Raw genomic sequence first — 14,321 nt, 5'->3', positions numbered from 1 at the left:
ATTTGCCTTGTGTTGATATTTAACCGTTGTAAGTGGTACAGTCTGCACGCACCAGGAGATAACGTTGTTTACCTGTCATGTTCTTGGAAGCTCTGAGTGTGTCGCATCAAGAAATGAATCACTAAGCAGAGGTCATTTGGAAATATCATTTCAGCTGGATGCGCATGCAAACTTCAGATGTGGCAACTTCATGCAGGCGTATCTTGTTCCTCTCCTTGTTTATGTTTCATTCCTCTTCTTTTCCCTGATCTTGTCCCCTCTGCCGCTGATATCGTGCACGCTTTCACCTATGAAGTGATCGCACCTGATTTACATGACAGGCCTTTAACCCTGCGTGTGCTTGTCCATCAGTGTCAGACAGAAAACACCCAAGGGCATCTGTGAGCGCAACCAAATCTGGCTCTCTGTCATTCAGTGGCTGCAACCTCCAACCGGCACGATAGCAGATCACATTTAATTCAGCAACCTTATAATGCATAGGGTGAAAGGTGGAGTGGGGTAATAGCTCACAAATATCCTACTGAAGCAACAAGATGTGATTTTTCTATTTTCTCCTCATGGTTGTATACATTACTGAAAACATCATTTGGTGTGTAATGATTAGTAGTTAAAAAGAAAATAAAGAATTTAGGGACATGGAATTTTAATATGAGAGGTCTGACATTTACAAATTAATTTGTATTTAAATGTTTAAATGATTTCTAATGCATCTTGATGAATGAATTCGAAGATGAGATTAGAACAGGGGTCGGCAACCCAAAATGTTGGAAGAGCCATATTGGACCAAAAAAACAAGAAACAAATCTGTCTGGAGCCGCAAAAAATTAAACACCTTATATAGGGCTTATAATAAAGGCAACACATGCTGTAAGTGTCTATATTAGCTGTATTACCTACTTTCCAAATGATAAGTAGGCTACAAATACATAAAGAGCATTCATGATTAAATGTTTATTTTCCCTGCAGCATCCTGGAGAGAATGACGCACCACGTGGCCGCTCTGCTGTACGATGACGCTTTAAGTTTAACTTCCATTATAATGAGATGTTGAAATTAAATATTTATTATACACATTTATACAGCATTGGAAAACTTTAAGAATGTTTGTCACGTTTTTCCTCCTACAGAAATTATATTAAAACAATTTCCATTTTCATATTTTTGGGAAAAGCTCCAGGGAGCCACTAGGGCGGCGCCAAAGAGCCGCATGCGGCTCCAGAGCCGCGGGTTGCCGACCCCTGGATTAGAAAAACCAGCCGATACATGTATTACCGCTGTAATACCACCACCTACTGGTCATAGAAGGAACTGTAAGTAAATATGTTAAATATGTTACTTCTGTAAAGATCAATATTTCCAGATCTCATGTTTGTACTTGATCTTAGGACAGACAGATTCTAAGATATTAAGAGATATTTAATCCGTTAAATCTTTCAATGAATAATATCTGCGTTTCACTACACTCTGTTACAACGCCATTTCTGAAAGTGTGAAAATAAACGATACCTTAAAACACGGAAAAGAGCAGCGTCGTTGGTTGCGGTCCTCAACAAAACAATACCAGACATCCCTAACATCACTGCAGGCTCTCAAATGTTGAGATCTGTATGAAATTTAAAGGTGAACTTTAAAGGTTGAGTTCTAAAAGATAAAACATTATGCAGGAAGCACCTCTACGAATATAATAATTGATGAAAATGAATCAAAAATATGTCTGCAGCCCCATATGCTGGAAAAAGATTTAAGGCAATTAGGATAAAATGACATAATTATATTATAAATCATAATTATAAAGTCCCGGGTTGAACTTTTGTCCGCGCAACTTGCTGGTGGAGCCGGAACTGAGAATTTCGTAGTGTACTATATTTATGTATTGCTTTTCTATGTTATTTTCATATGTATTATTCTGGATCAATTGTTTAAAATGGATTTAATCTATTATTTTCATTAAATGTACGTTAAGTGGATTCCATGGCCTGATAGAATAGAAGTAAGAATGCTAATGATCTTGCTTGGTTTAATTAGCGTTTCTCTTTTATTGGTTATTATGTTGTACATCCACTCGTCCTTCTTTTGCACCAAAATTACCTTCTATGTTTATAGTTGGTCTTCTCCGGAAATGAAATTACTATCGATATTTCAAAATAAAAGCCTGTGGCTTCGCGGTCACGTGACTCCTCTGTTTACAGGCATCCGGAGAAACATGGAGAACACCGCTGGCAGTAATCCACAATCTAATGGATTTACAGAGAAATTAAAGTCCTGGCTCTCTTGGTCATGGACTTACGTTTGCTTCATCTGGTTCGGCATGGTGCTGATCATGATATACGTGCTGTGGAGTCCGCTCAAACTGCAGGAAACTCTTGCATCAGGTGAATAAATGCAAAAGCTAGCTAGCTATTGTTAGCCTTCGGCTTTAGCTGACAGCCAGCGAGAGCCTTGACAGATAGCAGTCTGCTCCAGTTAAAAGGGGAATCTTCGGATTCTTTTAGCTCCAGATTATTTTTAACTTTAACAGAGATGTGCGAGGCACGAAGCTTAACTTTAGTGATTATTTCCATGCATGATCATTTTGTTCCGAATAGCCGAATCAGCTGTCTTTATTTGCTAAACCGATGTGTTAATAACAATGAAATAATAATGATCATTATTGTGCTCTGTTGATTTTTTTTAAAGCAAAAAAATTACACTGATTGTATCGCTGTGCTGTTTTCTCTCTTATTTCAGCTTCAGTGTTTTTAAACACACTGACCCCAAAATTCTATGTGGCTCTCACTGGAACGTCTTCCCTCATCTCTGGACTTATTCTTGTGAGTTATTTATTCTTACAGTCCACAAGCATGTGTAAAGCTTTTGGATCAGCATGATGCCTCATAGAACCTCGGGTATGATGGAACTATACCCAAAAAAAAGCCTTAAGACTTTTGATCTTATTCATTATTATTCTTATTGGATCAACAATTCATTAAAGTCATTTAAAATCCTTTTTTTTTAGTGTTTATCATCATTGAGAAGATATGACATTTTGAACTTTCTGCAGCATTTGGAGCAAAACATCAAAAATGCTCTTGGTGAATTAAAGTGAATTAAAATGTGAGACTATTAGCAGGATCCACACCATTTGGCACTTTTTTTTCTTCACTACTGTATCCCTTTGGGGGCCATGGGCATATGGGCAAAGGCAGTATACACCCCTGAATGAATCATTATGAGCATTTGGAGATTTGGTACCTCGCTCAAGGCCACCTTGACAGTGCCCCGCAGGTGTCCTGGCACCCCCCACTACTACCAGAAGGCTTCTCATGTTTTGTCTGCACCGGGGCTTGAACCAAGGACCTTCTGCTTCTCAGCCCAGTCCTCTCCTGGCTGACTCAACTAGTGCCACTCTTACCTACCCGACTTTTATATATATAAAAAAAAAAACCAAATATAATATCATAAAGTGATGACGTAATTACATAAAAAGAGCAATTAAAACCATGCTTTGTGTGGTATCATTTTTAAAGAAATGTTGCCACTGTCTTTGTTTCCATGGCAGATATTTGAGTGGTGGTATTTCCGTAAATACGGGACCTCGTTCATAGAGCAAGTGTCAGTAAGTCACCTGCGTCCTCTTCTCGGTGGGGTTGAGAGCAGCTCCGCGACTGGCCTCTTTACATCAATTAATGGCGAGACGGAGCCCAGGCCCAGTGTTTCAGGTAAACATGCTGTACATGTGGTCATTAAAACAATCGTGGTGGATGGTGCGCTGACACTCTGTTATGTTGTCATTCTGATAGAGTGTAAGGTCTGGAGAAACCCACTAAATCTGTTCAGAGGAGCAGAATACAACAGGTACGTCTGCCTAAGCTTAAAATACCTCTAAAATTACTTCAAATTAAAGGTTGTCTGCGAAGTCTTAAGTGCAAACTAAAAGGGAGGCTTGTTAGCTTCATAGTGCTGTTTGCGGTTTGCTGTGTGTGCTGCAGGTACACCTGGGTCACAGGGAAGGAGCCATTAACCTACTACGATATGAACCTTTCTGCTCAGGACCATCAGACCTTCTTCACAGGTGACACCCCACAGTTGAGGCCAGAAGACGCTGGTGAGCTTTAGTACACAAAAGACCCAAAGGTTACAGCGGTGTTTAACACATTCTAACTAATCAGAACATCAAATTTAACATGTTTCTATCACACGACAGTAATGCAAAAAGCCTGGCGAGAGAGAAACCCTCAAGCCAGGATCAGAGCAGCCTACCAAGCCCTGGAAATGAACCAAGAGTCAGTGTTTTTCCTTTCAACAATCATACTTAATGCTGTTTTGATGAGGTCACTAAACACGTATTAATGTCTGATCATATACTTTCTAATGGCTGGATAGATGCATAATAAAGGAATAACACATGATTATACTCAAAGTCGCCCCTGTTATAGGTGATTTTCTACCCGTATGGCACAATTTTGACAGTAACGTGTGCATGTCCCTCAAATGTGTGTGTAGCTGTGCCGCGGCTTACGTGCTCCTCGCAGAAGAAGAAGCCACAACCATCACAGAAGCCGAGCGCCTCTTCAGAAAAGCCCTGAGCATCGGTAAGTGTGTTTAAAACACATCTGTGTTCGCCCAGGGAAGGGTCAGCACGGGGCGTATGGGCACGCTTCAGCCACAGCGCAGCGATTTTCCCCGTTTCTCAGTGGAATATTTGGACGTTTTCATGGGTCTATTGGATGGACACGCCCTCCTCCGGTCATAAGCTGTAGATGATGCACTTAGATCATCGTAATTCATCAAAATAAAGAATCTAAATCTGACGTCTCACGTGTAAATTTTGAAATATTTGACCGAACGTCCGTTTTTGGTCCCTCGTGTGAAACCATCTCGTAAATCGCGCCGTGTGAAAGCAGGCCTCTACTCCGCCCAACGCCATCGCAACAGGAGTCTGGCAGTGAACACTTGGGTGACGCAGAATGAAAGCGAGCGTGTGTGCATGTGGAGGCCGACGGAGCCTCCTGCCTTTCTCATTTGTCCTCGTGTTTTTATGGAGACGCCCTACATATTGAATCCGTAGCCTTACGGTGCTTCGGTATATAAAATGTCTCACATTTTCTGCCCCCCACAGCTGGAAAAGACATCAACCTACTGGTGTATATTAAGCGCAGACTGGCAATGTGCGCACGCAAACTGGGACGGGTTAAAGAAGCAGTAAAAATGATGAGAGATGTGAGTTTCTATTAAAATCTATACCTCTTGGAGCTGTATGTAAAGATTGTATTGGCCACTTTTATATTTTTTATAGGTCATGGGTGCCGAGGCATTGACTGTTAATGAGTTATATTTCTTCTTTTTATAGTTAATGAAGGAGTTTCCTCTGCTAGGGATGTTAAATATACATGAAAACCTTTTGGAAGCCCTTTTAGAACTTCAGGCATACGCTGATGTACAAGCAGTCCTTGCCAAATATGACGGTAAGGCTTAAACCAATAAAAACTTGTGAAGTGACTTTCCCATGCTTGGGTAGGAATGTATCATGTGAGATCTTTTATTTCTGCCGTCCCAGACATCAGTTTGCCAAAATCGGCCACTATATGTTACACATCTGCACTGCTGAAAGCGCGAGCCGTGTCAGATAAGTATGTCGCACATCAGCCGAAGCCAACCGCATATTTGAGATGTGCGTGCGCTCATTTTGTGTCTTTCCCCGTCAGGTTTTCTCCAGAGGCGGCCTCGAGACGAGGGTTAAGCTCCGCGGAGATGAACGCTGTGGAGGCCATTCACAGAGCCGTCGAGTTCAATCCACACGTGCCAAAGGTCAGTCTTTAGTTATGTTTAAGGGATAGAAAATTGAAGACTTTAATCTGCCTATGCACGTGAGGCTGTGGTTTTGGTCTGGATCTCTACATATTTTTAAACTGAAAAGAATTATTTTTCTCCAAACGTGTTATGCGCAGGTTCGCCAGCAGGTGTCAGTAAGAGCCTTGATACAGTTACTTAATTTAAATTTAATTGATTGAACTTTAATCCATTGTTTTCTGAGATCATCTACTAGTAATTTTACTGTGTCACGGATTTGTGCTTTCGAGTGTTTTATTATTATTATAAATCTTTAAATGGCTTATTAACCAAGTTTAAGTTTGCATCTGGGATTTGGGATCTGCATCAAATTGCAAATAGAAAACACAGAATTATTCTTAAGTCTTTCAGTGGAGAGGCCGTGGCATTAGACTTTACACATGCAGTTTTGCCTTTTATTCTCAAGATTATAGGGGGGATTTGTGTGTATGAGGGAGAGAGAAAGAGGGCTCTCCAGCCACCTCTTTGATGCAGCCTTTGAGTTTAAATCACAGGCCCTCATCTCCACCTGTCCCTCGTCTCTGCTCCGCCCAGAGTCGGCTGTCGTCGTCACCTCTCATCACGTACCCTCATCCCGTCTCTTATCCTCCCCTGCTCCCTCATCTCCTCTCATCCCTTGTTTGGGCCAAACACGCCATCGCAGCCGTCCTCATCGAGCTGAGTTTCAATGAATGGCCAATATTATGAAAATTGTCACGAGGCTTTCACAGAGGATTATTGGAAAGGCCTGTCTTTCAGCATCCCTCTGTGGGGATTGAGGAGGGTCTGCATTGTATTATCCTGCATGTCTGAATGATGAGTGCACCTGTGATTTCAGCCTTTTTATAGGACTGTGTTGCTCTTGAATTGTAGTTAATATATTCACCTAGATATCCTTCAAACGTGTGTGGGGAATCGGAGCTTTTGTTGGAGCTGCATCAGGCCCCAGAGCTGCGCCGATGTGCAACAAACAGCCACTGCATGTGTTTGTGTCGGTTTCAAACATTAGCATGTGACAGGAAGGAAATCACCGGGTGAAAAGAAACAGAGCAGCACTGCGGTCGAGCAGCTCAGGAGTTCAGACTGTACTTTCCTGGGTAAATGAACACAGCTCAGTTCAGACTGAAAGGTGCACTTCAAAATGCTGAGTCAAGAGTACGTGTGCAGGTGTTTTATCGAGCATGCTGAACAGATTACATATTAATATTGAGCTTGGTGTTTTCACATGAGCCTATTTAAAAAGCCCCAAAAAAAGCTCCACACATTAACCTGCAGCCTCCTCCCACACCGGCCCTCCCTTTTGGTCTCCATCTTGACACTTTTCACCTCTTTCCTCCATACCTCCTCTGCTCCTCGTCTTCTTGTCCATCTTTCTTTTTCTCTCTTTTGCCTCATTTCTTAGTTTCTCCATCTGTCTGTCCAATCCAATCAGCTTCTGTGCGGGCTGTCGGTTCAGAACCCGACCGTTTGCCTCCTGCTTGACCAGAAGGAAAAGGGGCATTTTGCTATCCGAAACTGCCATGCACTTACTTTCACTAGCAATTTACTCCGTGCACGTTCATTTGAAGCAGCCCAAGTGACCCGATCCCCTCCACCTTGCTATGTTACTCCTCTTTTGGAAGCATTTGGTCTCTCCGCCCCATATTGGATGACATTTTCTCTTCTAAATTGCCATCTAAAATCTTCAAAATGTGGCCTTTTGCTGAGTTTACCTCCTAAAATTGGGCTTTCTGGTTTGTAAATTGAGACGGAGCAGCAGTATCGGTCGTTCAAAATTAAGACGAATGAGGTTTGTAAAGAGCAGGAAAAAGGGCAGCTGGGATTTGCCTTATCCCTCACCAATTTGGGAAAAATGCTGCAAAGACTCCCTGAAGTGAGGAGTCTGTTAATGGTGGTTCCAGACTACATGAACGTCTGATGCTTTATTTGTGTTTACGAACCCGAAGCCTGTTTGCCTGCGTGTTCCTTCATTGTGAGTCCAGCTCAGCATTACTGGGGAACCAAGACTGATGTCATAGTGTTCTATTGTGAGAAACAAAGCACCGCAGATTAGAATCAGAAGGCAGCTTATGAGTTATGCTCTGGGCTGATGACTGCCTGAGGATAAAAGGAGAACACTTGAAACCCAATACCTCCTTCAAAGAGGCGACAGGCAGTGGAGAAGCAGACTGAGGAACGAGGCCGGGGGGAGGCGGGAGGCGAGCACAGAGGACCGAGGTGTCACCTGGTCTAATGCCGAGGCATGCGAGGAGGGACAGCTGAGCAGCCAGCCTTTGTAACCGGTTAATCCTTAAACACAGAAGACTCGGGCCAACATGGCCGCCGCACACAGGTTATTCATCATCCGCCGAGGGTTCAGAAAACACCAGTAAAAACGGCAAAATAGTTGCTGTAATGAGCACAGTTGACCGCAATATCAGTCCGAGCAGGTTTCAGATTGTCAGAACGATCAAATGTGAAGGTTCGGCTTTTGAGTGGTTGGTGTTATTTTAGAGGTAATGGCGTTTTTATGTTGGACTTCATGCCTCATTACTGGTACTGGAGGGACGAAGGGTGGTCAAAAGGTGACCAAGACGGTGAGAAAGATGACGGCTTGGCTTAAGCAGAGAGAGTGAACTTAAGTGAAGCCAGCAGGGTAAGCACAGAGAGCAGCCAGTCAGCTCCTGGATGTCTGTTTCAAGAAGCAACGACAGAAGAGAGGGCGCAGGCTCGGGCAAACTACTCGTGGTCGAAGCAAGAGTAGTCTGATGACAGTGAGGGGGTTCAGGGAACGGCGAATGCTTGAGGAAAGTCGCCACGTTGCACCTCTAAGTGTCTTTGTCTCCAGTCCTCAGATGTAGCATCAGTTGAGCCAGTGGCGCTCTTTGGAAACCGGGTGTCCGCTCAGTCCGCCAGCTCCTCCTGAGGTCCTGTGTACGCCGAAGACTGCTGCATAAACACAGTCTCCCGACACGAGGCCCTCCAACGGCCTCGTGTCGTTATCTGATTGGCCATTTAGAAAATAAATGCGCCGTCTCGTGTAACATTCTCAGAAAACAAACTGCGTACCCTGTCGCTGAAGCGAAGCTTTTCCAGCTGAGCGGCGTGCACGAGCGCCAAATGAGGAAAAAAGTGACGCGCTGTCGGTGGCCTGCTCGCACGTGGGCCATCGCAGGTATGACATCACCGCCACTAACGCGGCGTATCTGAGGAGCGGGGTCTTTGCTCTGCTTCCCCGCTGGTGCTCCCACTACAGATAGATGCAGTCCGATCCACTAAGAAGCTTTAGTGATCTACTCTTGAGCTGCTCTGTCACTTTGGAAACATGCAAGATCAAAATGACATGAAAGGAATTGCTTTTTTGCAATACATGTAGCACCTGGACGGCTAAAGATCACGCCGAAGGGTGTGAACCACAGCGACGGGACGAGGTGAATAGTGGAAAACAGGCCGCGCTCATGTGAGTGCAAACAGGAAGGAGGAGGGAAAGCCGGGGGGACATGGGTGATGCAGCACAGTCTGGCCAGTTGGATGGATGGACGGCTGACTGAGCCTGTGTCCATGGAAGGGATTAGACAGGATTAGCTGCGGGGTAACCTTCCCAAAGTGTCAGTCTGAGATTCAGAGTGCTGTGAAGCTGGCCGCCTGGGAATCAACCCAGGGGGCCCCAGCCCCGCACACGGCTTTTGTTTAACACAGAGCTCGGCCGCACTGGCCACCACAGACAGGAAGAACCTAGAAGAGCAGATTCAGAAGTGTCAACAGACGTCTGGGGGGGGATTTACCTGGAACCAGAACCTTCATTAAAGATCCACAGTGCAGAAAAGTTGATTCCTATCATTTGTAGCTGCGAGCTGGAGGTTATTTCAGACCACATACCTGTTCTAGAGGTTGTAATTCTAGGACGGGGGTCAGCACCGCGTACCCACTGACTCAATGGGACAAACTTAAACAGTGGGGTAGACAGGAGGGGCGAGCAGGGGACGTTCCACATTCATGGAGTGAGTGTACTGTAACAATAACACACACTCCCAGAGCTTTGGAACGCTTCTCCCTCCCACCTTCCACAATTGCAAAACAAGCCGGTCAACAAGCACCTCACACGAAGAAAATATGTTTTCAGTCTGCGGGCAGTTGGCCGGAGGGAATTGCACAACAGGACGGATGAGTGCAGCGTTGACCGATCGGCACGTGAGGGAAACATTAAATCGAGATAAACTGATGCGTTTTTATGGAGTCAATTTATCAGACTTGAGGCTGTCGTTTCCTCTTCCTGCCCACCTGGACGGCAAACGCACACAATCACTCGCATTTGCATGGGAGCTCGCACGCACAGTTGGAATGGGGAATTGTTCAAACGGGACAGGAGTGAGTGCACTGACGTGTGGGTCTGTGCCACATTTGGGTTGACGAAACTGCCATTAAGCAGCATGTCGGTGGTTTCTCTTCAGCAACTCTTTCCAGGTTCTCTTTATGGGATCTGTTGTCAGTCTGTTCCTTTGCTCTTCACTGGTTTTTTCCGCACAGTTCTGGAAAAGATTTCCAAACCAGGCTGGCTTACGCGGGACCGGCACTGCGGTCGGGCCCACTACCACTGTTGTGGTCTTTCAGCTTCCCATAATCTTGCTTAAAATGTTTTAAGTTTTCATTAATTTGTTTGGGCGTTTGCCCGTCGCCTCGTCGGCTGTTTTTCCATAATCGCTGTCATCCCTCTGAAGTTCTTCCTCAGCAGAAGAGCCTGGACCTCGTCATCTTATCTGCTTCTCATCTCCTTCTTTTACTCCATTTTCCACAAAAACCCAAATCAGTCAGCCACCTTTAGCACACAGCCCCGCCCCTTGAGAATTCTAGGGAGTCTTTGCACTTTTTTCAGGAGACATTTTGGGATGGGGGAGTTTTTTCTCAGGTAAATTTAACGTTTTTTTCAGAATCCCAAATAAATGATTAAAGAATCCCTGGGGTGGTGGAGCGGCTGATGTGGACTCTCATCCATACATCTCATATTAAGCTTAAATATATTGGATAATCTAACGTTGGTGGGGAAATAGGTGGCTTTGTGCATCACTCAACTGAAGAAAGGAGGAATAATCACGTCAGCCATCCCTTTTGATGAAACCAAATCAAGGTGTTTGAGTGTAGCCTTCATCCTTACGTCTGCTTCTGTCTTTAGTATTTATTGGAGATGAAGAGCCTGATCCTGCCTCCAGAGCACATTTTAAAGAGGGGCGACAGCGAGGCGGTGGCATATGCTTTCTTTCACCTTCAACACTGGAAGAGGGCAGAGGGAGCCTTAAACCTACTACACTGCACCTGGGAGGGCAGTACGTATTCACCATTATATGCTGCCGATGGTAGATCGAATGCTGCACCAGCACTTGGCAACACAGATCAGAATCATATTAACCTCGATTCATTTAGCTGCATGTCTCCTTATTTACAGCATTCCGGTTAATCCCCTACCCACTAGAGAAGGGTCACTTATTTTACCCCTACCCAGGATGCACAGAAACAGCAGATAGGGAGCTGCTGCCCTGTGAGTACTGTGCACATGTTGCGCGCTTCACCACTCATCACCACTCACCTTTTGTTGCCGATCCCACAGATTTTAATATCCCTTTTTTCCCCGACCGTCACTCCAGCGTTCCACGAGGTGTCTGTGTACCCAAAGAAAGAGCTCCCCTTCTTCATCCTCTTCACAGCAGGCCTGTGCTCCTTCACCGCCATGCTGGCCATGCTCACACACCAATTCCCGGAGCTCATGGGCGTCTTTGCCAAAGCTGTGAGTACTTTGACCACAGGCAGCTACAGCTTACCGCTACTGTATTAATAATCAGATATCCGACAAAATGCTACTTTTGCTTTACATGCGCTTTGTGTTGAGTGAAGCTTTTAAAAGAACATATACATACTTTAAAGCCTCTAAAGGCTTTAGATGTGGGTATTGATTAGGTGTCCTCTCCTTGCCTAATTCTTTGTTTATGGTCAGCGTGTTCGTTGTAGTCTGTTTTTATGGTCTCGGTGAAAAGAAGGCCACAGAGAACATCTCGTACTCTTCTTTTTGTCACGGGAAAGATGGAAGAGAGAACACAGTCGGAGGTTTACAACAGCGCTGGTAAATCTAGGACTATGTGCTGGTCAGATGGAGGGCGTGATCATCTTCAAGGGAGGAGCGCCGAGGTTTTCAGAGAAACAAAAAGACTCTCTTCATATTTCTGCTCTTTAAGAGAAGATGGAGGGATGGAGGTGGCACTCTGGTGAAAAAGGGACATTTTCAACCCAAGGCCCATAAAGAAAGACACACCCACTATCTCCTAAAGCCGCCGTGTTTCAGGTTTCAGGGTTTTCTTTCAGCATTGTCTATGACGTTATGCTGACTTTCTGCATCTCTGTCCTTTCTAGTTCTTCAGCACACTGTTTGCACCCCTGGGTTTCTTCGCAGACAAGATGGAAAGCTTCATGCCATCCAGTTTTTGGCACCAGCTGACTCGAATCTGAGCTCCACACACACACACACGCACACACACACACACACACACACAACATTCAGACAAAAAGTGTTTGCTCTCCTGTCTTCAGCATTAAAGTCCACTTGCTGCATTGTTGGCCGATAGTACCAGCTGAGGTTGTATCAACACGGCCTGGCCGCTCTCACACTGTCCCAGCAGCAGCGTTTTCCACAACCATTATCTGTTATTTCCCGGAGTCGTTTGTTTGTTATGGGAGCCGTTCTGTCATTTTCTTCAAATGTGAAACTACCTGCTTGAATTCTCATCTTTGGGCCGTCTGTCAGTCCAGTTTGAGTCTGTGTCAGCGGAAAAAGGGCCACCGTGACGAATGTAGATCACCGCTGCATTCGTGCTAATTTATTTATTCCTATCCAACGAATGCATTTTAGGATCCCGCGCGTTCTGCCCCTCAGGCATCAAGCGGGCCCGACCCAAAAGTCTGTAAAGTCTCTCGAAAGTAGTCCTGTGATTTACAGCCTCAGAGTGCCTGCAGTGGACACGCCGCCCTGCAGTTCAACAGCTGTTACCACGGTGCGACACCTCAGCATTGCGTCACCGGGGAAACCGCTGCCCCCCCCCCGCAACATTGGGATGTAAATGGGTTCATCACCAGTCACTGTTATCCCTCTGCTGGAATTGCTCCACTGGTGGAGCTATAGGAGCTACAGACGATGGGAAAACAGCTGTTACACACTAGACTGCATTAGCTAGAATCCTGGAAGTTACAATACACAATATTCCACATTACTTAATTGTGATGACTCGTTTGGAGGTTTAAGTTTACCAGAAGTCTAATGCAGAAGAACATGTACAGCTGGTCTCTGCATTACTGTAACACAGTGTGTTATCAGTGGGAAGCTCAAAAGGTTGATTCTTTATTTCAACACTGATATTCAGCCACGGGAGCGTAATTTGTGCTGAAGAATAATACTGATATCTTTCATGCATAAAACACTGACAAGTGCCTTTTAGTGCATCTCGATTTACTCACCTTTAATACCGATGGTGACAACAACCATATTCACCTTTGGAAGATTTCTAAAAGACTGACAGACGCCTACAGATGAGTATTGTTGATCCGCCAGGAAACGGATTTGCGGACTGGTTTATGATGCTCCGAAATTCTTTAAAATAGTCCTGATCCGCTCGAGGTCTGTTTCACCCTCCACGTGTTTCTGTTTTCAATCTGCGCCAGTTGAATTTCTGGCCTGTGCAGCCAAGACGAGCGTGTGCTGAGGACAGGAGGACGTTTAAATGGATGTAACCGCCCCTTTGAATGAGTTGAACTCACAATAAATGACTCTTAAAGTGCATTTCCTGTCGTTTCCTCTCTTAATCCTTCGGCCTGCATGTTTTGTATTTGTGTTTCTTTTATTTTAAACGCGGCTTGGCAGTCTGTCGCTTTCATCTTTGGAAGCGAAGCATTGATCGCGCCGGTATCCTGTTCAAGGACAAGTGACTCACCGTCACCCTGTTGCTGCTGCTGCACTATATAAAGCCAAGAGCCGCCGTGTCCGTCTTCACGATGAAACCACTCCAGCGCCATCAGCGGATGCTTTTATGTGGCATGTACCCAGTGAACCGCTGATGCCATAATTGAACTCATACACTCGTGCTTAAAGTGGCGAGCAGCGGTAATGAAAATCGCTGTGGAGGACTGTTGACAGCTGCTCGAGTGTTTGTTCCCGGTGCCAGAGCGTGTTTCCGTGCTGCATGTTCAGACATGAATTGCCCATTGACATTGACAATGAATCCCATTTGGCAGAGATGCGGCGCAATGTAGTTCGCCATACAGGGGTGGATTCAAAGGCATCCATCCTGTGGATGTGGTGGACATTTTTAGCCATGATGGTCACATTTTCTTTATCTTAAAGAGTTACAATAATGGTGTGTGAGCAGTTCCGGCTTTCCCACATTGCCGCTATCCTGGTGCGTGTGAGACAAGTGTGGCAAGGCACCCCTCAGGGCCCCCTCCCTACCTTCTAACCCCCCCGACTGCCTGAAATCTTAGATTCGATGCTGCTAGCA

The 14,321-nt window shown here is 45.1% G+C and overlaps 1 protein-coding gene across 3 annotated transcripts; it reads left to right on the top strand.

Moving 5' to 3' along the window:
• The first annotated feature begins 2,170 nt into the window (after window positions 1-2,170).
• Window positions 2,171-13,606, top strand: st7l (suppression of tumorigenicity 7 like). Of its 3 annotated transcripts, none has more exons than XR_008950142.1 (15): window positions 2,171-2,372; window positions 2,728-2,810; window positions 3,539-3,698; window positions 3,780-3,834; window positions 3,969-4,084; window positions 4,184-4,262; window positions 4,483-4,571; window positions 5,099-5,199; window positions 5,330-5,444; window positions 5,537-5,609; window positions 5,685-5,787; window positions 10,958-11,138; window positions 11,206-11,320; window positions 11,427-11,566; window positions 12,187-13,606. XR_008950142.1 is itself a non-coding variant. In XM_057030536.1 (15 exons), the coding sequence occupies exons 1-15, from the start codon at window positions 2,204-2,206 to the stop codon at window positions 12,280-12,282; spliced, it is 1,623 nt and encodes a 540-aa protein (XP_056886516.1). In that variant the 5' UTR covers window positions 2,171-2,203; the 3' UTR covers window positions 12,283-13,606. The 3 variants fall into 3 exon arrangements, 2 of the variants coding, with proteins under 2 accessions (XP_056886516.1, XP_056886515.1); XM_057030536.1 differs by having other exon boundaries at window positions 10,958-11,108; window positions 11,228-11,320; XM_057030535.1 differs by having other exon boundaries at window positions 11,228-11,320.
• Window positions 13,607-14,321: the final 715 nt, after the last annotated feature.

Source organism: Takifugu flavidus, chromosome 4 (assembly GCF_003711565.1).
Source record: "Takifugu flavidus isolate HTHZ2018 chromosome 4, ASM371156v2, whole genome shotgun sequence".
In the NCBI taxonomy this organism is placed as follows: Eukaryota; Metazoa; Chordata; class Actinopteri; order Tetraodontiformes; family Tetraodontidae; genus Takifugu; species Takifugu flavidus.
The sequence above is the reverse complement of the archived record's forward strand: the minus strand, read 5'-3'. Positions and strand labels throughout refer to the sequence as shown.